The sequence below is a fragment of the Lissotriton helveticus genome, chromosome 8 (assembly GCF_964261635.1).
Source record: "Lissotriton helveticus chromosome 8, aLisHel1.1, whole genome shotgun sequence".
Classification (NCBI taxonomy): Eukaryota; Metazoa; Chordata; class Amphibia; order Caudata; family Salamandridae; genus Lissotriton; species Lissotriton helveticus.
In genome coordinates, this window is record NC_136069.1 from 925,955,847 (window position 1) to 925,978,588 (window position 22,742).

Sequence of the window (22,742 nt, forward strand, 5' to 3'; positions counted from 1 at the left end):
TTTGAGATGTACTTCATTTCCGACTCCGCCAGAGTTTTATGCTCCTCAATGTATTCCCGAATGCGTGCCAGTGTATCTAGTGAAGGGAGTGCATCATATGAGGCTTCCAAGTCTCGCAACTTGGATTCCGTTTTCCTTAGCTGCTCTCTTAAGTCACATAGAATGCAAGCCGTTGTGCCTATGCATACACCTCTAAAAGTGGCCTTGAATGCTTCCCATAGAGTGGCCGCACTCTCTACCGTCCCTACATTCTGGTCAAAGTATTGTACTATAGCTTTATGTAGTGTGTCAGCAAATACTGGATCCAGCAGAGCATCCGCCCTGAACCGCCATGTGAAGGGGGGCGTACAGTGTGTGGGACCTGAAATTTAAGCATGACCGGATTATGATCGGATAGTGTCCTAGGAAGCGCGTAAGCCTCAGTGACCCAGCCGTTGGTTGAGCTATCTACAAGCCAGTAATCCAATCGGGACCACGTGTTATGTGAAGGTGTGATGTGTGTGCCTTCCAGAACACCCTCGTGTCTCAGACGCCAGGCGTCCACCAGTCCCATCTCTTCCATAAACTGTCGGATGCAAGCAGCAGTTTTTAACATACGGCTGCTCGCTGAAGCTCATTTGTCAACTCGAGGGTCCAAGTGTGTATTTAAGTCTCCCACTATCACTAAGGCCGACTCCGGCCACGAGCGAAGCACCTGAAACAAGGAGGACAGCGATGCTGGTTCAACAATCACAGGGCCATATATATTAACAATAGTTACAGCTGTCTTGCCCAGTGTGCCTCTCACAACAGTCCAGCGACCTTCTCGGTCCGTGCATGAGTCTAGGGGATGAAAATGTATCCCTTTTTTTAATAAGTATGAGGACCCCGCAAGCATAGTTAGAGTAAGAGGAGGCCAGTCGATATCCAGCCCATTTGCGTGCTACGGATCCATCATTTTGCGCAGTTAGATGTGTCTCCTGTAGAAGCGCAACCTGCACCCCGTGTCTGTCTAGCTGGGCGAGCACCTGCCTAGTCTTCTTGGGTGTGTTGAGGCCCCTCACATTCCAGGTGACGCAGATGTACCTCTCACCCGCCATCTAGGAGTTTCGTGGTCAACAACGCATTTCCACAGTGATATCAATAATGCAAACAGGTGTATAGAATGTGCAGTACAGTCTCTAAAGCAGGTAAGGAGACCCAACCGCCCTCCCCCTCGGCAACCCCAACCCGCCAAAGGCCCATCATGCCCCCCCCCCCCATCCCTCCCATCAGAACGCAACAAACAGTTCAGCATTTGGGTCATACCCAGTGGGGGCAGTGGAGGCAATGCACACTCCCGGCACATGGCGGAAGTGGGCCCCCGCAAGGAACAAATTATGCCCAGTGAGCACACCAGCTGATGCGAAACTAACAAACCTCTCTGGTGAGTCAGACATCCGTCCTGCACAAGTACACTCAGTGGTGCTATGGCCTGCAATCCCACCATCCCCTACACCATGCAAGGGGACATTCAGGGGAGGCAATCACATGGAGAAGGTCTAATGTTGAAGCTGAAAAACAAAACACCCACCCCTCTCCATCTTTACGACATAGCAAACCTCAAGAGCAGCAGGCACCACTCCCACAGCGAGGCCCAACGCACAACCATGTTCAGTCGTCCACATCAGAAGTCACATCTGGTGATTTGCGACGCTTCTGAAGAGTTTTAGCATACGCCATCGCTTGTTTGGGGGTGGCAAATATTTTCCCTCCATCGAATTCCCCGATGCGGAGCCTGGCGGGGTAAGGCATAGCATAGGGAATTTCCTCTCGCTGAAGTAGCCGCTTTACAGGTTGGAATTTTTTTCTCGCAGCCTGCACCTGAGCAGTGAAGTCGGGATAGAAGGACAGCTGGTTATTCTGATAGACGATCTTGCCCTTCTGGCGTGTAATGCGGAGCACAGTATCCCGATCTCTATAGTTCAATAGCCGTATAATTATAGGCCGCGGCGGTGTACCCGTAGGAGGGTGAGCTGCCAAGGAACGGTGGGCTCTCTCGACCGCAAACATGGGGGACAGGTCGTCAGTTCCACAGATCTCCCGCAACATGGTCTCAACGTAGTCCTCCAGCCTCCCCACATTGGTCGATTCCGGCATTCCCAGGACGCGAATGTTGTTGCGTCTGGAGCGCGCTTCGATGTCCTCGTTCTTAGCTTGAATGATTTCTAGGAGCTTGACCATCTCCGATGTCTTACCCGCTACCTGTTGCAGTCCATCCTCCGTATCCGTGATCCTCTGTTCTGCCTCACCAAGCCGCGTGGCCTGTTTGTCAAGTTTGGCCGAAAATTTATCCATGCGGACTTTGAGGGCTTCGATCTTGCCATCTATCGCCTGCAAGCTCGCCTGGATGGCCACTAGTGTTGTCTCCAACATGGAGGATCCCGGCGGTGAGGAGCCCCGGTCTGACCCAGAGGGACCTGGGTTGGTCTGCTTACCGCCCTTGCGGAGCTCGAAGGATAATTTGGGTTGCGCCTTGTCCAGTTTACCCATGACGGCTCCACAAGACCTAAGCTCGTCACTCCGCAACGTTATCGCCGCTCGCCTCTCCAGCCCACGATCCGGTCCAGCAACACTCGGAATTTCACACCCAGCCTCAATTGAGTCACCACTGCTCAGCCCTCTGGCCCGGCCCCAGAGGCAAGGTATCACGGATCGTGCGACGCCAGACCTCTCAGATCCAATCCAGCAGGTAGGGGGTCTCTCACCTGCCACCAATGCCCACAGCGTAAGTGGGAGGGAGAATCCCCGCAGCAATCAGTGGCGCCGGGCCAGCGCCTCTTGAACGGAACAACCAGCAAGTCTATGCAAGGGACAATGTGGTGGGGCCCACCATGCAGACGCGCAGCTCCTTCACGGCCCGCAGTTCACCAGCCCCCGCGCCGCGTGTCTTCCTACCGCATCGGGAAGAGAGGGCCCGTTCCCTCATGAGCTGTCCATGTCACAGCGCCGACGTAGCCGAATCCTCGTAGGTGCTCCCCAAGCCTGAAGAGGCGCAGCGTAGTGTCCAGTTACGCGCCCACACACACAGTCCGCGGGACCAGACAGTCTCCCACTCGACCGGGGGGGCCACTCGTGTGCCTGGCTCAGCTATCGTCGACCATAGTACAGTGCCTGCCTCACCCTAAGATGCACCCAGAGCACACCCAGGTACGTGCACGCTAAGAGGCAGCAGGAGGTACAGTGTCCAGCAGTCGCTGCAGGAACAGCTCCGACTCCTCGGCCTACACTTGGCCCAGCGACCTCCGCCGGTCAGGCCGCTCAATTTTCAGGGCCGCCCAGCCACAGTCTCCAACGCCGGCGTCTCCCAAACTCGAGGTCCGCCTCCGCCGCGGACCCACCGCAGCTCCGGCCACAGAACCGGGGACAGAAGAACAACTCACCGCCGGCTCCTCACTGCTCCCCGCCTCTATGTGCACAACGCCAGTGTCCCGGGGAGAGGCAGTCGGCCTTAAAGCAGTGCTCGCACCAGTCCGCTGGCTATCTCCAGCCGCGCCACGGTCGGAGTCACCGGGGTCGGTTGCGTCGCCATCCGGCACTCGCTAGCTCCAGAAGTTTCACCAGCAGCGTAGGAGAGCACCCACAACGCAATCCTCACCGCAGACGATCACCATCGGCTCCACATGGGTAGGATATCGTTGCGGCGGCCAGCAGAGCAGCTCGACTACGCTGCCATCTTGCCGCGCGCCAAGACACGCCCCCATCTCATTCGGCCAAACATACATGCAAACTTATGTTTCTCCAAACCAACTGTGTTACACAGCCGGGTTGGAGAAAATCTACAGGCTCCAATTCATTGTCTGAGTGGCAAACGAGGCCACTTAGACCAATCCTGGCGCTGCTCTCATGCTATGAGAGCAGTGTCTGGATTGGGTGTGAAATCGGTGTCCTGAGGGTTCATCCCCTTCTGGCCCGACGAGATGAGCAGCAATGCGGGCTGGAGCGGAGCCGTAGGCAAGTCTTAAATATTTTTTACTTTTATAATATTGACCCAAACCCCTGCCCTCCACCCTGCGTCACCCTACCACTTTAGATAGGCGGGGGCTGTCACTGCAGGCAGAGGGAACAAAGCACAACTAGAGAACAAAAGTACACCTTAGAGGCAGCCAGGGTACACCTGGCAAGTCACCAAAGGAACTTCTGTGGGCAGAGAAAATAGTGGCTTACATAGAACAGCAGGAAGCTCAAATATGGTGCGTGAAGCCAGCCCACCAACCCCCTACTAGGTTCCCCCAACTATGTCAGCACGGTTCCAGCTTTACCAGCGGTAGCTTCTGCCTTCCTCTCATATGCTTGATACCTCCTCTAATCCCGGATGCAACAGGACAGGCGGGGTGACCTGGTCAAGATAACCAGACAGATTCCCTCCATATAGGTCCACCCAGAGTGGAATGAAGGGGTGGACGTGGGGCTATGAGTGTCACTGGGTTAAAGGGGAGAAGGTGTGGCTTAATGGCTAGGGCGACCGACCTTGGAGCTGGGGAAACAGGATAGAGTCTGGCGGGAGCCTCAAACATCCTGTGATTCTGGGCAAAACATGTAATCTCCCTGTGCTTTACAAAAAAAAAAGAATTTATCTGGCTGTATTGTAACTGGTGCTCATGTAAAGCATTCTGATACCTTCAGGAGAGTCCGCGCTATATAAAACTGCAAACAAATGCTGTGAATTCTGCACCTATTACTCACAAGCAGGGTATGTGGGTACTGCTTTTCCTGCTGCCTGCACTCTTTCCCAATACTGCCCTGATTGGTTCACTGCCTCCAGTGTGCTGCCCCTTAGAGTGTCGCTGCTGACTCCTAGTGAACAAGATGAAGGAGGAAGGGATGCAAGAGGAAGAGGCCCAGCAGGAGAGGAGGAGTGACAGGATATAGGGCAGGAATTAGGAAGTGATGCAAGTGTGATGCTACATATATTTTTCACATTGTGAGATTGGAGTGACTTTCGACTCTATGTTTTAACTGGCTCCATTTTGAATGTACAACATAATTTTTGTGGTTTTGCATCATTTCATTTTGTACCTTCTTGCAGCTTCAGAGTGGGATGTTTACTTTCTTCTCAGCACAGAGCAAACCAGCCTTGCTGGAACAGAACGTGTGGCATGGGTGTTTGAAAGTGTGAGAGAGGATGTACTTCTCTGTCTCTGAGCCAAAACATGGAGGGCTGACCAGCTTCCGTACGGACCGGTATGGTCAGCTTTGGTTTTGCAATAGATGAAGGGAGGGGGAATTTCCAGAAGTCTCTCTCTGTGTTAGTAAAAAGTATTAAAGACAGGATGTTTTGGCGCTCGTACAGAAGCTCACTCGGGAGGTGGACGCACTGTCATGAGGCAAGTTTTGCTGTCCTATTGAGACTTCTGGGTGACTGAAAAGGCTTCTCAGTCGAGCTGACCAGAATGATGTGTTCTCAAAGGCGATTTGTAAAGCTATGAGTTTTATTGCTCTGTGATGTTTTCATGTATATTTGAGTCTTACATTTGATAGTGTTTATTTCTGGCATTTGACAGTGTTTATTTCTTGCATTGGACGTCCATTATTATCAGCTTATGTTTTGCTCCCTTGCATTTTACTTGTGAATGTTCCATTATTATTCGACTTTTGAGTGTTTCATTATTATTTGCATGTGTTTTTACCTTTATTATCTGCTTATGTTTTCTATCTCATGCATTTGATTACTTGTGTGTTTTATCATTACTGAACCCATACACCCAGTAAATCACCCACCCACACATCTATGCACACAGTCACACACTCCCACCCACCCACACGCACAATCAAGCACCCATACAAATACTCAGACAACCCATCAATAACCTATATAGACACTCATGTAGCTACTCACCAACTCATGGAGCCGCTTACATACCAACTGACAGACTGATACAGACATTCACACAGTTTAGTCACTAACCCATGCTTTCAGTAAGACATGTTTAATCACTCACTTATACACTCAGTCACACACATACTAAATCACCCATTCAGAAACACATTCACCTACTCATTCTTCAATACACCTTGACATTTATATATATAACATATTTAAACTTTACAGTAACAGAACAGTCACTGGATGATGTCATCAGTGTTGTCATCAGTGATGTCACTGACCATGTCATGAATTATGTAATATGTGACGTCATCAGCAGTGCATTGCGGGGGCGCGAGTTATAGTTAGCTCAACCAACTATAACGGCCGAATTTCTCTGGTTTTGTAGGAGTAAAATGTCCAACTAACTAAAACGTCCCTGAAACCTATGTTTTTTTAGTGAATTTCTAAGGTTTTTTAAATGCTAATTTCTAACTATAACATAGCAGTCGAGTTTGCAGCGTGGTGGAGAAAGGTGAGCGCGGCCTCTGAACAACTCTTAGCCATCCCACTGTGTGGGATTTACTGGAGGTAACAGGAGGGGTAGTTAGCTCCCAACGACAACCTTGGGGGCCAACTACCCCTCCTATTACCTCCAGTAAGTCCCACACAGCAGGATTGCTAACTTCTCATACCAAGCCACGCCCCTTTCTCCACCACTCAGCAGACGCATCTCCTGGCGCGTTCTGGGTTGGGGTATTAAGTCCCCTTGAATCCCCTGGGGGCCGACTAGCCCACCAGGTACCTCCAGTAAGCGCCACAGAGCTGGATTGCAAAGAGGTGGTCCTACGCCACGCCCCTTTTTACACAACTCTGCAAACACGGGTCCTGGCGCACTGCTGCTCAGAGGATGAAGTCCACTTGTGTTCTAAGGTCCTCAAGACACAAGAGGACCTCATTTCTCCACCAGCAGTGCGCCAAGAGGCGCGTTTGAAGAGTGCTGTAAAAAGGGGCGTGGCCCTGGACCACCTCTCTGCAATCCAGCAGTGTGGCGCTTACTGGAGGTACATGGTGGGCTAGTTGGCCCCCAGGCACCCACAGTAGTCAAGAGGACTTAATTCCCCAACTTAGAACACGCCTGGGGGCGCGTTTGCAGTCATGCAGAGAGGGGGCGGGGCGACCGTTGAGTTGCTGGTTAGTTTTATATTAATTATTTTTTTCTTATTTTATGGGAGGGGAGCTACATGGCCCCCCTGCCCCGGGCCACTTTTGGCCTCGGTGATCCCATCCCCCAGGCCTTGCAGCCTTGTTTTTTTTTTTAATTAAAATTTTGGGGAGGGGGGCCGTGTGGCCCCTCCAGAGGCCTAATATGGCCCCGGGGACCCCATACCCCTGGGCCTGGCCAGACTTATTTTTGTATTATTTGTTTGGGAGTGGGGGGCGTGGCACCCCTCCTCAGGCTAATTATGAACTCGGGGACCCCATCCCCCGGGGCCTGGCCTCACTTCTGGGGACCGTGAGGGTAGCCCCAATGACCCCTCGGTCCCAGCCGGCTCCCCGCCTTGTGTGGGAGCCCTCATTGTTTTTGCACAAGGGGAGCTGCTGACATGCAGCTCCCCTTGTGTAAAAGCAATCTGCTTTGGTTTTTAGAAGCGAGAGCAGGTTTCCTGCTCTCGCGTCCTAAAACCAAAGCAGAGTTTGCTATGGCTCCTGCCCTGTCCTAGCAAATGGCAATGTCCCGGGGGTGTTCACCCCAAGACATTGCAGGAGCCGGCCCTGGGGGGTGGCGGTCCCTAGGCCCATTAAGGGCTCCAGGACCTGGCTGCACGGCCCCCCTCCCAACTATTTAAAGCCCCGGGGAGGTGGTGGTCCCCGGGGTCCGCAATGGACCCCCGCATTTGAACATTTAGTTCCCCGGGGAGGTGGTAATCCCCGGGGCAGTGTGGTGGGGAGGAGCTCCCCCCACTTCTTTCTTTTAATTTAAGCCCCGGGGAGGTGACAGTCCCCCAGGCTTCGGGGGGGGTCCGCATGGCCCCTGACCCATATTAATAAATGCCCTGGGGAGGTGGAGGGACCCGGGGCATGAGGCCCCCCACACATAATGAATAAAGCCCCAGGGAGGTGCGGTCCCCGGGCTGCGGGGGGTGCTGCATGCCCCCTTGCACATAATGAATATAGCCCAAGGGAGGTGTAGTCCCAGGGCTGCGATTGCCCGCTAATTAATTACACATTGCCCCTGGGACCTGGCCCACCCAGGGGCTTACAGATAACAAAGCGCGGAAGCCTGTGCTGCTTCTTTTTTTTTTTTTTGGTGGGGTTTTTTTTTCCAGCCGGATTTGCGCACCTAGCGCTGATTTGTCGTTTTAAAAAAAATGTTTTTTTCTTTTTAGCCCTGGGGTTCCTTGTGGGACCCCCTGAGCAGGCGTGGGGGTCAGGGTGTTTCTACCCTACCCCCTTTTCTTCTTTTCTACCTTTTTCTTTTTTTACCTTTTTCTTGTGACTTGGTATTGTGACTCGGTTACCGAGTCACAAGATGGCTGCCAACACTTATTGGTTTGGAGTGTTGGCAGCCTATCAGCTCGTGCTCGGGAGGTTTCGCAAATCCTCCTCAGTGCTCAGCTATATCAACAACAAAAAATTGTTGAATTTCTCTGGAACTGCTGAACATAGTTACACAATTTAAAACAAGCATTTACAATGCAATGGTCTCGGCATCATTAAAGGTAGAGCTATTGGCATTGCTCATGACATTTCTTTTTTTTTCTTTAAATCATAAATAAATGGCATTGTCATTTACATTGTCAATACACACCACTCTGCACTCAACTGCACTCACCTGCACTGCACTGCACTCACCTGCACTGCACTCCACTGCACTCACCTGCACTGCACTCACCTGCACTGCACTCACCTGCACTGCACTCACCTGCACTGCACTGCACTCACCTGCACTGCACTGCACTCACCTGCACTGCACTCACCTGCACTGCACTGCACTCACCTGCACTCACCTGCACTGCACTCACCTGCCCTGCACTGCACTCACCTGCACTGCACTCACCTGCACTGCACTGCACTCACCTGCACTGCACTCACCTGCACTGCACTCACCTGCACTGCACTGCACTCAACTGCACTCACCTGCACTGCACTCACCTGCACTGCACTCACCTGTACTGCACTCACCTGCACTCACCTGCACTGCACTGCACTGCACTCACCTGCACTGCACTGCACTGCACTCACCTGCACTGCACTGCACTCACCTGCACTGCACTCACCTGCACTGCACTGCACTCACCTGCACTCACCTGCACTGCACTCACCTGCACTGCACTCACCTGCACTGCACTGCACTCACCTGCACTGCACTACACTCACCTGCACTGCACTCACCTGCACTGCATTCACCTGCACTGCATTCACCTGCACTGCACTCACCTGCACTGCACTCACCTGCACTGCACTCACCTGCACTGCACTGCACTCACCTGCAAGGCACTCACCTGCACTGCACTCACCTGCACTGCACTCACCTGCACGCCACTGCACTGCACTCACCTGCACTGCACTCACCTGCATGCCACTGCACTCACCTGCACTGCACTCACCTGCACTCCACTGCACTCACCTGCACTCCACTCACCTGCACTCCACTCACCTGCACTGCACTCACCTGCACTGCACTCACCTGCACTGCACTCACCTGCACTGCACTGCACTCACCTGCACTGCACTCATCTGCACTGCACACACTGCACTCACCTGCACTGCACTCACCTGCACTGCACTGCACTCACCTGCACTGCACTCACCTGCACTGCACTCACCTGCACTGCACTCACCTGCACTGCACTCACCTGCACTGCACTCACCTGCACTGCACTCACCTGCACTGCACTCACCTGCACTGCACTCACCTGCACTGCACTCACCTGCACTGCACTGCACTCACCTGCACTGCACTCACCTGCACTCACCTGCACTGCACTCACCTGCACTCACCTGCACTGCACTCACCTGCACTGCACTCACCTGCACTGCACTCACCTGCACTGCACTCACCTGCACTGCACTCACCTGCACTGCACTCCACTGCACTGCACTCCACTGCACTGCACTCCACTGCACTCCACTCCACTGCACTCCACTCCACTGCACTGCACTCACCTGCACTGCACTCACCTGCACTGCACTCACCTGCACTGCACTCACCTGCACTGCACTCACCTGCACTGCACTCACCTGCACTGCACTCACCTGCACTGCACTCACCTGCACTGCACTCACCTGCACTCACCTGCACTGCACTGCACTCACCTGCACTCACCTGCACTGCACTGCACTCCACTCCAGTGCAGTGTGCACTGCACTCACCTGCACTGCACTCCACTGCACTCCACTGCACTCCACTGCACTGCACTCCACTGCACTGCACTCCACTGCACTCCACTGCACTGCACTCACCTGCACTGCACTGCACTCACCTGCACTGCACTGCACTCACCTGCACTGCACTCACCTGCACTGCACTCACCTGCACTGCACTCACCTGCACTGCACTCACCTGCACTGCACTGCACTCACCTGCACTGCACTGCACTCACCTGCACTGCACTCACCTGCACTGCACTGCACTCACCTGCACTGCACTGCACTCACCTGCACTGCACTGCACTCACCTGCACTGCACTCACGTGCACTGCACTGCACTCACCTGCACTGCACTCACCTGCACTGCACTCACCTGCACTGCACTCACCTGCACTGCACTCACCTGCACTGCACTCACCTGCACTGCACTCACCTGCACTGCACTCACCTGCACTGCACTCACCTGCACTGCACTGCACCGCACTGCACTCACCTGCACTGCACTGCACTCACCTGCACTGCACTGCACTCACCTGCATTGCACTGCACTGCACTCACCTGCACTGCACTGCACTGCACTCACCTGCACTGCACTGCACTCACCTGCACTGCACTGCACTCACCTGCACTGCACTCACCTGCACTGCACTCACCTGCACTGCACTCACCTGCACTGCACTCACCTGCACTGCACTCACCTGCACTGCACTGCACTTACCTGCACTGCACTCACCTGCACTGCACTCACCTGTACTGCACTCACCTGCACTGCACTGCACTCACCTGCACTCACCTGCACTGCACTGCACATACCTGCACTGCACTCTGCACTCACTACTCTGCACTCTGCACTCACTACTCTGCACTCACTACTCTGCACTCTGCACTCTGCACTCACTACTCTGCACTCTGCACTCACTACTCTGCACTCACTACTCTGCACTCTGCACTCTGCACTCACTACTCTGCACTCTGCACTCACTACTCTGCACTCACTACTCTGCACTCACTTCTCACTACTATGCACTCACTACTCACTACTCTGCACTCACTACTCACTACTCTGTACTCACTACTCTGCACTCACTACTCTGCACTCACTACTCTGCACTCACTACTCACTACTCTGCACTCACTACTCACTACTCTGCACTCACTACTCACTACTCTGCACTCACTACTCTGCACTCACTACTCACTACTCTGCACTCACTACTCTGCACTCACTACTCTGCACTCACTACTCTGCACTCACTACTCTGCACTCACTACTCACTACTCTGCACTCACTACTCTGCACTCACTACTCTGCACTCACTACTCTGCACTCACTACTCACTACTCTGCACTCACTACTCACTACTCTGCACTCACTACTCACTACTCTGCACTCACTACTCTGCACTCACTACTCTGCACTCACTACTCTGCACTCACTACTCTGCACTCACTACTCTGCACTCACTACTCACTACTCTGCACTCACTACTCACTACTCTGCACTCACTACTCACTACTCTGCACTCACTACTCACTACTCTGCACTCACTACTCACTACTCTGCACTCACTACTCTGCACTCACTACTCTGCACTCACTACTCTGCACTCACTACTCTGCACTCACTACTCTGCACTCACTACTCACTACTCTGCACTCACTACTCACTACTCTGCACTCACTACTCACTACTCTGCACTCACTACTCTGCACTCACTACTCTGCACTCACTACTCTGCACTCACTACTCTGCACTCACTACTCTGCACTCACTACTCTGCACTCACTACTCTGCACTCACTACTCACTACTCTGCACTCACTACTCTGCACTCACTACTCACTACTCTGCACTCACTACTCACTACTCTGCACTCACTACTCACTACTCTGCACTCACTACTCTGCACTCACTACTCTGCACTCACTACTCTGCACTCACTACTCTGCACTCACTACTCTGCACTCACTACTCTGCACTCACTACTCTGCACTCACTACTCTGCACTCACTCATCTGCACACTCACTCATCTGCACACTCACTCATCTGCACACTCACTCATCTGCACACTCACTCATCTGCACACTCACTCATCTGCACACTCACTCTGCACTCACTACTCTGCACTCACTACTCTGCACTCTCTCTGCACACTCTCTCTGCACACTCACTCTGCACACTCACTCTGCACTCACTACTCTGCACTCACTACTCTGCACTCACTACTCTGCACTCACTACTCTGCACTCACTACTCTGCACTCACTACTCTGCACTCTGCACACTCACTCTGCACTGTGCACACCGCTGATATCACGGAATCTTCCACCACACTTTCTAAAACTCTATAGTCCGAAGCATAATAGGCACAGAACCAAAAGAAGGGTAGACATTGCTTAAAATAATCTTATTGTATTTATGAGAAGCAAAAGCGAGACTGTGAAATGTGCTGAATATCAGTTTGTTACGAATCAACAGAGTGGAGTTAGAGAACCAAGAAATAGTAATTTAGAATCCGGGTTAGAAGGAGTAGTAATCACAAGCTGAGGATCAACGGGCGCGAAACAGCGTGGTGGGCGCGCAGGAGACGCAGATCAACGGGCGCGAAACAGCGTGGTGGGTGCGCAGGAGACGCAGCGTGAGCGTGCACATCAGCTGAAGATCGCCGGAGAAGACACCGAGCCTGCCTGCTGCCGTGACTGACCCCCTGCAGAGGGAAAGAGCCCGGTGAGTGGGGGTAGAAGGGGGGGGGCGGCAGAGAGGGAGTGGGCAGAGAGGGAGGCTGTGTGTGTGTGTGTGTGCGTGTGTGTGTGCGTGCATGTGTCTGTCTGTGTCTGTCTGGTGTGTGCCTGCCTGCCTTTGTGTGTGCGCGTCCACAGACCCTGGTCGGCTCGTGCACCGCTCTGTACTCCCTTGCGAGCTTACATGGCGACAATAGTTCTCGTTGCCGAGACCTAAAAAGCATTGTAAGATGTTGAAATAGAGTGCGGCGTGCCGTGTGAGAACAATGTAGTAAGGAAAACAAGGGGACTCTAATAAGTGAACCTGGGGTTGACTAATGTTTTAGAAAAACAATGGTTCTTATGTGGCCATAAAAGGTCCTTGGTAGGAAGCATTGTCAGAATTTGTGACTGCCCTAGAGTCGAGATAGGTAATAAATATCTCAGGGACGATAAGTAATATGAACAGCCTGTGCGCCTGTAAACACTGGTGCTCACACGAGCTGCTCCTAGAACTAGTGAAACGACAAGTCCTCGAAGAGCGCACTCGGACTGGACACTGCTTTGGTGGGGAAGAGATGCAGAACATAAATCAGTTTGAAGGCCGCCCGAAACACACCAGTGCTGGTGCAAAACCGCGGTATGTTAGGAATCTGAATAAACTGCGACATACGTGCAAACCTGCACTCCAGACCACTGAATGGAAAGGCACATAGTTGTGTAGATCTCACAAAGGAACCAACTGGATAAACACGAAAAAGATGTAGAAGGTGCAGCCACCATTGTTGCTGATTAGGAGCGGCAGATGTTGAAATAGAGCTAGGCGGGCTGCGTGGCTGCCCTTGTTGAAGATTACGTGTAGCGTGCTGTACTACTGTAAAAAAATGCTAATGAATACCAAAAAAAACCCCATAAAAGCGGGCTCCTGTCAAAATATTAAGCATGGCGCCAGTGTTGTTAATATGAAAGCTGGCGCAGTGCGAAAACCTAAAGCACGACGCCCGGGGCGGGCCAGAGATGAGGAGCAGGGAGTGGAAAAGCAGGTGTCCTTGTAGGAAAGCATGTCGTATGTGCAATAGGAGAATAGGGAACACTTTCTGGGGTGACTGGTGAAGTAGCAACCCTGAATGGGGGTAGGAGGGAAAGAAGCAACACCGACCGTGGGGGGTTGGGGGTTAGGAAGAAGCAATACACACTGGGTGGGAAGGGAAGAAGCAACGCATGCAGGGGGTGGGAGGGGAAAGCAGAGGAAAGAAGACAATAAATAACAAGCAACCAGTAAACGTGTCCGTCCTAGATAAAGAAACGCATTTTAAAACAAGAGGTGCTAATGCTACCTGCTGTGCGTCTGAGATGCCACGGAGTGCTAGCGGAAGAAACGATCGCTATTGTAAACAAGCTGAGGATCAACGGGCGCGCACGACGCAGCGTGGGCGTGCACATCAGCTGAAGATCGCCGGAGAAGACACAAGTCTGCCTTCTGCCGTGACTGACCCGATGCGGAGGGAAAGAGCCCGGTGAGTGGGGGGGGGGGGGGGGCAGAGAGAGAGAGAGTGTGAGAGTGTGTGTGTGTGTGTGTGTGTGTGTGTGTGTGTGTGTGCATGCATGCATGCATGCGTGCGTGCGTGTGTCTGTCTGTCTGTCTGTCTGTGTGTGTGTCTGGCGCATGCCTGCCTGCCTGCCTGCCTTTGTGCGCGTTCACAGACCCTGGTCGGCTCGTCCACCTCTCTGTAGTCCCTTGCTAGCTTACTAGGCGACAATAGTTCTCGTTGCCGAGACCTAAAAAAGCACACTTTCTAGACCAAGACCTAACTTTTTGCCAAATTTGGTGTAATTCCGTTCAGCAGTAGGGGCTCTAACCTGTTTCAAAATTACTATGGAAATGAACATAAAGAAAACACGTTTTGGGACCCCCCTTTTTTTCTCAGGGCGTTGTTGTTCAGTCGTTCTGTGAATGCTGTCTTCTTGGTGGTGCGGATCAGCTGGTGGTGTTTGCGGGTGGCGTGCTTGAGGGCAGTCATGTTGTCTGTGGTCTGGTCGTGACGCCAGACTTTCTCGAGGGTGCTGCAGTTCTTCTTGGAGTTCTTGAGTTTGTCGGTGAACCAGGGGGCTTTCTTGCTGCCGGGTCTGCTGGGAGGGTTCTTCAGTGGTGCGAGGTCATTTGCGCAGTTGGTGAGCCACTGTGTGAGGTTGCCGGCTGCTTCGTTGGGGTCCGTTGTGCTGGCGGGAGGGTTCCGACGGACGGAGGTGATGAGCTGCTCGGTGGTGATCTTGCTCCAGCTCCTGCGAAGAATCTGTTGCGGGTAGTGGTGGGTCGTTGTTCTTCTGAAGCTGAAGTGGATGCCGCTGTGGTCAGTCCAGTGGAGTCCGGGGGAGTGGCTGAAGGAGATGTGCTTGCTGGAGGAGAAGACGGGGTCAAGCGTGTGGCCGGCGTAGTGGGTGGGGGTGTTCACTAGTTGCTTGAGTCCGAGGTTGCCGAGGTTGTCCAGTAGGGTGGTGGTGTTGCTGTCCTTGTTGTTCTCCAGGTGGAAGTTGAGGTCCCCTAGGAGGATGTAGTCAGCGGAGGGGAGGGCGTACGGGCTGATGAAGTCTGCGATGTCTTCGCTGAATTGTGTGCGTGGTCCCGGGGGTCTGTAGATGAGGGTGCCTCTGAGGGTGGTCTTGGGATCGGTGTGTATCTGGAAGTGGAGTTGTTCGGCGGCGGTGAATGTGTCGTCGGGGTTGGTCGTGATGTGGATGGTGTTCTTGTGTACGATGGCGATGCCTCCTCCGGTCTGGTTGACGCGGTCCTTCCGGGTGATCTTGTATCCGTCCAGGATGGCTATGGCGATGTCAGGCGCTGAGGAGGCGTTCATCCAGGTTTCTGTCAGGAAGGCGACGTCCGGTGATGTTGTGTCGAGCAAGGTTCCAGAGTTCGACGGCGTGCCTGTGGACGGAGCGGGTGTTGAGCAGGATGCACTTGAGGTGGTTGCTGCTGGTGCTCGGCTTGTCTGGTGCGGTGCAGGTCCGGAGGCAGGTGAATTTGCAGGCTTGGCAGGTGAATTGGCAGGTGAAGGGTCCGTGGGTGCGTTTCGGGGTGGCTCGGTAGCAGGCGGGGGTTCGGCTGGTGTTGAGTGCGTTGAGGGTGGCGGCGTCGTAGGTCCGTCGTGAGGTCTGGCGTCGTCGGGGGCCAGGGTTCCTGGCGCTGGGCGCGGTCCAGGCGCCGACGGGCGCAGACGGGCTTACCTTCGGCGCACAATCGGCGCGCCCGCTGCGCGTCCGCGCGGTCTCCATATGAGGCCAAGTAGGAGGGAGGAGCAGCTGGGAGGCGGGAGCGGGGGGGCCAATGGGGTTTACACAAAGGAAAGGGGGCGGGGCCGCGAGGGAGCAGCGGCGGGAAGCGGGGAGCGGGGGGGGGCACACAACAGGGGTACAATCCAACAAAAAGGCACAAAATGAAATAAAGGAAAAAGAAATTACAGGTTAAGAGACTGGCAAAACAGAACGTGTGGTGTGGGGGTGTCCTGGGAACCCCGGTCATGCTAATTGGCACTACAGAAACTCGCCAGGGAGTTTATATGGGTGGAGATACCAGATGCAGCTAAAACATGCCTCCTGCACATATGAGGGATGACTCACAGCCGAGATATGAAAATAAATGGCCATCTTTGGGTCTTGCAGTGGCAAAACGCAATATAGCACGCTTTGAGGGTGAAAGAGAGGCCCCAACTCTGTGGCAGGATGGAAACAAGACATGGACTGGTGTATGTTAAATGGAAAAACAAAAATGCCCACGAAAATGGGTGAAAATCTGGATGGGATGGCACTCCGCAAGAGGGATGGAGGAGGAGTTAATTGAGGGTCCTGGTGGCCCATGGGTGGGTTCTCCATAACACGGAGGACAGTGTCTTTCTTGTATTGGTCACTGTAGCATATCTTGATTCGGAACTGCTGTACAAGTTTCAAGTTGTTGGGCTCCCCCCAGCGGAGGCACATGAAAATGATATAGGATCCGCAAGATGCTATATCTTTGTAAAACTCCATAAAAAGATTTATTTAAAAAAAATCAATTCATTACATAAAAAAATAAAAAACTGATAATGCAGTATCATTATTCCCTAGACACAATCTTATTTCTTATCAAACTGATACATATCTTCAGTGAAAGTGCATAGTAACCTGTGCAATCCTACCATGGGACCTATCTGCACATCTGTAAATACCCTCACAATCCAAATTTAAATTACAGTCACATTCCAATGCATTTAATTCAGTTAATGTTTTGTTTATGTTCTCCTTTAGTCCTGGATTTGTTTGATCGATGTGTTGGGACTCTGCATTATTAATTCTGTATTATTAAATGTCTCCTTCATCACAACTATCCATTGACCTAGCACTGATTCCAATAGTATGTAACCATACCCTCTATGATGGCGTTAAATAAAATCAGATATGACCTACTTTAAGAAACATGTATGTATAATATTGAACAAAACCAAATTATTTCCCGTTTGAGACTACTTTGCTATATTAGTTCCCCCTCACATACCCTGTACGTGCCTTCCTCCTTTAAACATCCCATTTTAAAATAATTTTTAAATATAGGTCGTGGTAATAATTTAAGTAATGAGGGGCTTCCTATACATTCCCTCCTCAACAAAATGTTTTAATTTCAGGCAATTATGCACATTTTTGTCATTGTTCTATTCTCCTTAGCAAGTTTGAATAGAGAAGTGTAGGTTAGTTGCCATTAGGGGAGGGCAGTGGAGCAGAAGGGGGTATTTTTAGTGCCTCGCACCTAAAATGTCCGGAGCACCCTTGCTGCTTTGACTCGCATCATCTTGAGCCACAACTCTTTTGTTATTTCACTTCCTCAGCTAGCCTCACACTCAATCATTTCCTCATCCTTACTAGGACATTTGAGATATCATTTAGTCTTCCGATCAGCATTGACCCGAAAAACGTACACAAAATTGTATCTGTGCCCCGTTAAGACGAGATGCGATTAGAACAAAAAATGGCCCATCTATAATAAAACCTGTGTTGGTGAAACTTTATCTTCAGACTAAAAGTGCACAAAAATAGTACAGATGTGTGTCTGGCTTGGGTAGATCAAATAAAGCAAAAGACAGGATGGAAGTGAGAGGCAGGTAAGACCAGCTGTGCTCTCTGTGTTACCCGTGATCCACACGTTGTTCACTGCCTCTTTCTCCACACTACAAACTGGGCAAACTGCTCCTGCTGCAGCCCACCCAAAAGCCAGCGCAGTACCTGTCTACGTACTCCATCTGGAGTTGATTGACAGACCTCTGAGCTCCTGTGCTGAGAACAACAACACGCGACTGTAGCCACACTGGCATCTGGCTCCCTGGCGTTCCTTCAAACTTGGACGCAATAGTGTTGGCACTATTGTCGTTATGGCAACTGGTTTGGTCCTTGCTCCTGCACACCCACAAAAACCTTGGTTGCTTCAGTGAGGCCTAGTCCAGAGTGAAAAGCACCAGAGTCATGGGATTTAGGTCCTGAGGACCCCTCAATATGTTCACTCCAGACCCTGGCTGAAAGTACCACGGATGGAGCTCTCAACTGGAAATTATGATTGGAGTTGAAAATCAACCTTGTCGGCTCTGTGCTTTATGGCGTGAGGGTACAAAATTATACATTGTTAATGTGTTATTTTTGATGTACTGCATAATGCCTGAAGCTATTATCATCTTTGTTGACAAGTAGAAATGCTTGAGTTTTACAAAGCAGTCTCTCCTATGCCTGTGCTCTCAGGAACATTATATTGTTGAAGGCATTGCAGAATCCCAAGTGACTTTCTGTGAGCTGTCTGGTTCTACAATGACTATTTCAGAGGCTGACAGACCTATTTCTGCCATACTGATCAGCTGGATAACCACAAATATGTTAATTATTAAATAACCACTAAACTAATTGAACATATTGGTGCTATTAAATACGGACCTGTGCTGTGATTGACAACATTACGAAAAATAAGGACCTCATTTAGGGTTTGGATTAAAGTGAAAACCCTCTGATTTATAGAGGGAAATCTAAATATGGATTAAAATTCACTAAATTAATTTCTTCTATGAAAGGGACAGTATTGTGGACGAAACTCGGCAGACTCGTTCCCATATTTAGAGACTCCTCCAGAAAATGGAATATTTCTAAACTCTCAATGAGGCCCTAAGAGTGTGACTACTCTGTGTGCATAGTAGTTTTACGTGGCCGTTCGTATTTTATGTTGTACTTTGTCACTTTTTCTTTGCAGATTGTCTTTCGTAAATATGATGGAAGAACAGAAAAATAAATCTCCATGTCAAGATAAAGTTCACACGCCCCCGGTATGCAATAATCAGTTTTTATTTTTATGTATTCCTGGTCTCTTGCTTTCAATTTGTCCTAAGTATTGTAACGGGAAATTTATTTCTTTGCTTATGTCGCTGAAATATCCTTACAGTCAGTTCTTAATATTTCATTTGAGTACCAATGTAACTGACTAGCACAATATGCCAGATTGTGTTGCTCTGGAAGCTCAAAACAGGAAAATCAGAGCTCTGTCCCTTATAGGGTGCACCCTGGTCTTCCTTTGAACACTGTGTTTTTTCTTTCCCAACAAAATATTTGCATTGCAGCAACACCTTCTCAAAAAACTGTTTACCCCTACAGATTATATATTGCATACAGTGGGCCCCTGTGGAGGCTCATTATCCAAGCATGTAAATTTGAACACTATGCGTGCATTATCGACTGTAGTTGAGGCACTGTCGTCCTTCGGGAGGCACCTGTCCATTCTCTCTTGTCATAGAAAGTGGAGAAGTAGAAGTCGGGGAACAGCAACCTACTGCATAATCAACATTGAACATCTTTGGAGTTATTGTAACTAGTGGGGTAACTGTTGTGCTATCGGTCTGATTGTAGTGCTGAGGAAAACACGTTGCAGATCCTTAAGCAACAAACTAATGTTTCCTTATCAGGCCATGTAACTGGCTGCTTACTTTAAAACATTCCATTATGCCTGTATTCTAAGGAATAATCATTGCTCACAGGCATAACAGAGAACCTAATGTGGTTTTCCTCGTAATGGAGCCATATGTCGTCGTCTTCTTCTTCTTCTCTTTCAGAGTTTTATATAGCGTAACCTTGACCTGAAGCTGGTATCCGAGCGCTTTACATAGCACCAGTTCCATTACATGAGAACAGTCATTTTTGTTAGGCACGGGGAGAATAAGTGATTTGCCCATAATCACAGGATGTTCAGCGTCATTGCCGAGTCTCAAACCCAGTTCCCCAGATTCGAGGTCGACCGCCCTGGCTGTTAGGCCAACTTCTCTCCCCATATGCGCACACTATGTTGGCACACACTAATGTGATCTCTTGAACTCTTGTTTGCTTTTCACATTTCATTAACTATTGAGACCTTGGGAACGTGGCAGGTGTGCCTGCTCTCCCCCTTGCTGATCGCCCTGGCAATGGAGCCATTGGCCCGCCACCTTCGGGGGGTACTGGAGGGACAGGGCATAAGGATTGGGGGTTTCGGAGCATGTTGTATCCCTGTATGCGAATGCCGCGCTCGTATATCTGACTCGGCCGAACCGGTCCCTGCCAATCCTGATTGTTGCACGGGCGCGGTTTGTGGCCGCTTCTTGACTTTCCGTCAACAAGATGAAATCGCAGCTTTACGCGATAGGATCGGAGAGTGATTGACAGGTAACCCAGCGTCCGGTGATGGAACTCCCTTGGGCAGCGGATACGCTCCGGTATCTGGGGATATGGATCGGCAGGACTGAGGCCATATTTTATCAACATAATATGGGGAGGATTGTCCTGAGACTACCGGATAGTATTGCCTTTTCAAACACACTTAACCTCTCCCTCATTTGGAAGATCCCCTTGATAAAGATGGGGGTCCTACCTCGATGCCTCTATACAATGCAAGGGTCCTTTTTTGAACACCCGCACAAAGTATTCAAGGAACTGGATGCACTCCTGGTCCTATTGTTATGGAATGGGAAGAGATGCCGGGTTAGTCTGGAGACCATGAAGCGTAGGTGGGGAAAAGGGGGTCTAGAGGTCCCAGATTTAGAACGTTACTACTTTGCAGCACAATTGCAACACGCCATAGCATGACTGGACACTGACCACTCATGGTAGAGGTCACTACTAGAGGGTACTTATGGGGATCGACAGCTAGGAGCACTTCTCTGGCGGGCGGGGGGGACAGCGGTACCAGAGTCCTCCACTGATGAGACTCGGGGCGGTACTGTGGAACCGGGTGATACGACGCCTGATTCAGGGTCGACCGTTTGCCCCAGAGGCGGACTTCTGGCTCATGCCATCCTTTGCCCACATAGACTAGGTGATGTCCATGGACAAATGGAAAGTTGGGTCTAAGCTTCATTACTTACCAAGAAGCAGTAAGTAATTTTGAGCTGGGATCGAGGCAGTTTCTGCAGTATCCAGAGCACACTCACACCCTGGTCACGATGCTCGCCATGGCTGGGGGGTGAAAGTTTGTGACTCACCTCTATAGGACGCTTCGAGAGGATAAGAAGAATGGCCCCCTAAAAACAGAAGATACTGGGCAGCGGGTGTGTCCGCAGGAGATTACGCCTCGAGACTGGGGAAAGATACACAAAGGGGTCCGGAAGGTATTGGTATGCAACCGCTTTAAACAAATTCAATATAACACAATACATATGACCTATCTCTCACCCAAGAGGCTTCACGCCATTGATAAATCCAGAGAACCACACTGCCCCAGATGTCGTAGTGTTCTGGCGGATTTCCCCGCACATGGTGTGGTTGTGCACAACGATCCTGGAATACTGGCGGACGGTCCTAGAGGACCTGACCAGGACAACGGGATGGGTAATTGACCTGGACCTGCACGCTTGCCTATTAGGCTTGATTCCGCAAGATCCTAAGCGCAAGACAATTAGGCAGTTCCTGGTTCTGGGCCTAGTTATAGCCAAAAGGCGTATTGCGATCCATTGGTTAACCCAACAGGGGCCACTAGTGGCGAAGTGGAGAACAGATTTGAGGTAGTGGGCACTGGCAGAAGAAGTGCATATGCGTAACACCGGGAGAGATCACAAACTACCGGAAGTGCTGCTGGCGTGGGGAACATTGATACAAGAGATAGCGGGACACACCACACAATCCACAAAAGCAAGTGAGGAGCTGACGCCTTCTGCAGGGGGAACGGCTCCAGGTTCCAGAGGGCAGACACAAGGGGACCCAGTATAGATGATACAAAGTACAGACCTCGAGTTACTCAGACCCGGCGGGGGTGGAGGGGGAGTGTAGAGACGAGAAGGGGTTCGGGGGGGCGAGTAGGGGTGGGGGGTGGTCAGTTGCAGTTATGTTTTGATGACGTTCATAAAAATGAGAAGGAATATGGAACAAGAAACTCCTCCACTGTCAAGACCTGTGGTCTAAATCCTGACTTGTATTGATATAAAACCGTGCTCCACCGCGGCTGAGGTAAAAGAGATTGATGCTGATTATTGTATGTAGTCTGTTGTTATGGAGGAACACCTAATAAAGAAATTTTAAAAAAAACATCGAAACCTGCACTCCTATGCTGCAGGACTGGTATCTGCCTTTTAAGACTGTTCCAAAAGTTAAAATGTGCGGCTGGAGCAGTCCGTTAGTGCTGGAGCAGGAATGAGCTTTCAATTAAAAACTCTGTTTCCGTCACCGGGGCTAATTTCTGCTATTAATAGGTCGGTGCATATTTGCCGATGTTTTAGAGATAATCTGAAGATGCACTTCACATAAAATTATGATCACAATCTCAAATCTATTTTCAGTCAATAATAAGAGTTTTAAGAGTT

At 51.0% G+C, this 22,742-nt stretch overlaps 1 protein-coding gene across 2 annotated transcripts in view; it reads left to right on the forward strand.

Moving 5' to 3' along the window:
- SENP7 (SUMO specific peptidase 7) overlaps positions 1-22,742 on the forward strand; it is a 1,147,653-nt gene that overhangs the window by 44,620 nt on the left and 1,080,291 nt on the right. For both annotated transcript variants that reach the window (XM_078657763.1, XM_078657764.1), the window contains exon 2: positions 19,175-19,247. In XM_078657763.1, coding sequence (XP_078513889.1) covers positions 19,191-19,247 — 57 coding nt within the window. In that variant the 5' untranslated portion in view covers positions 19,175-19,190. The remainder of the gene's footprint in view (positions 1-19,174; positions 19,248-22,742) is intronic.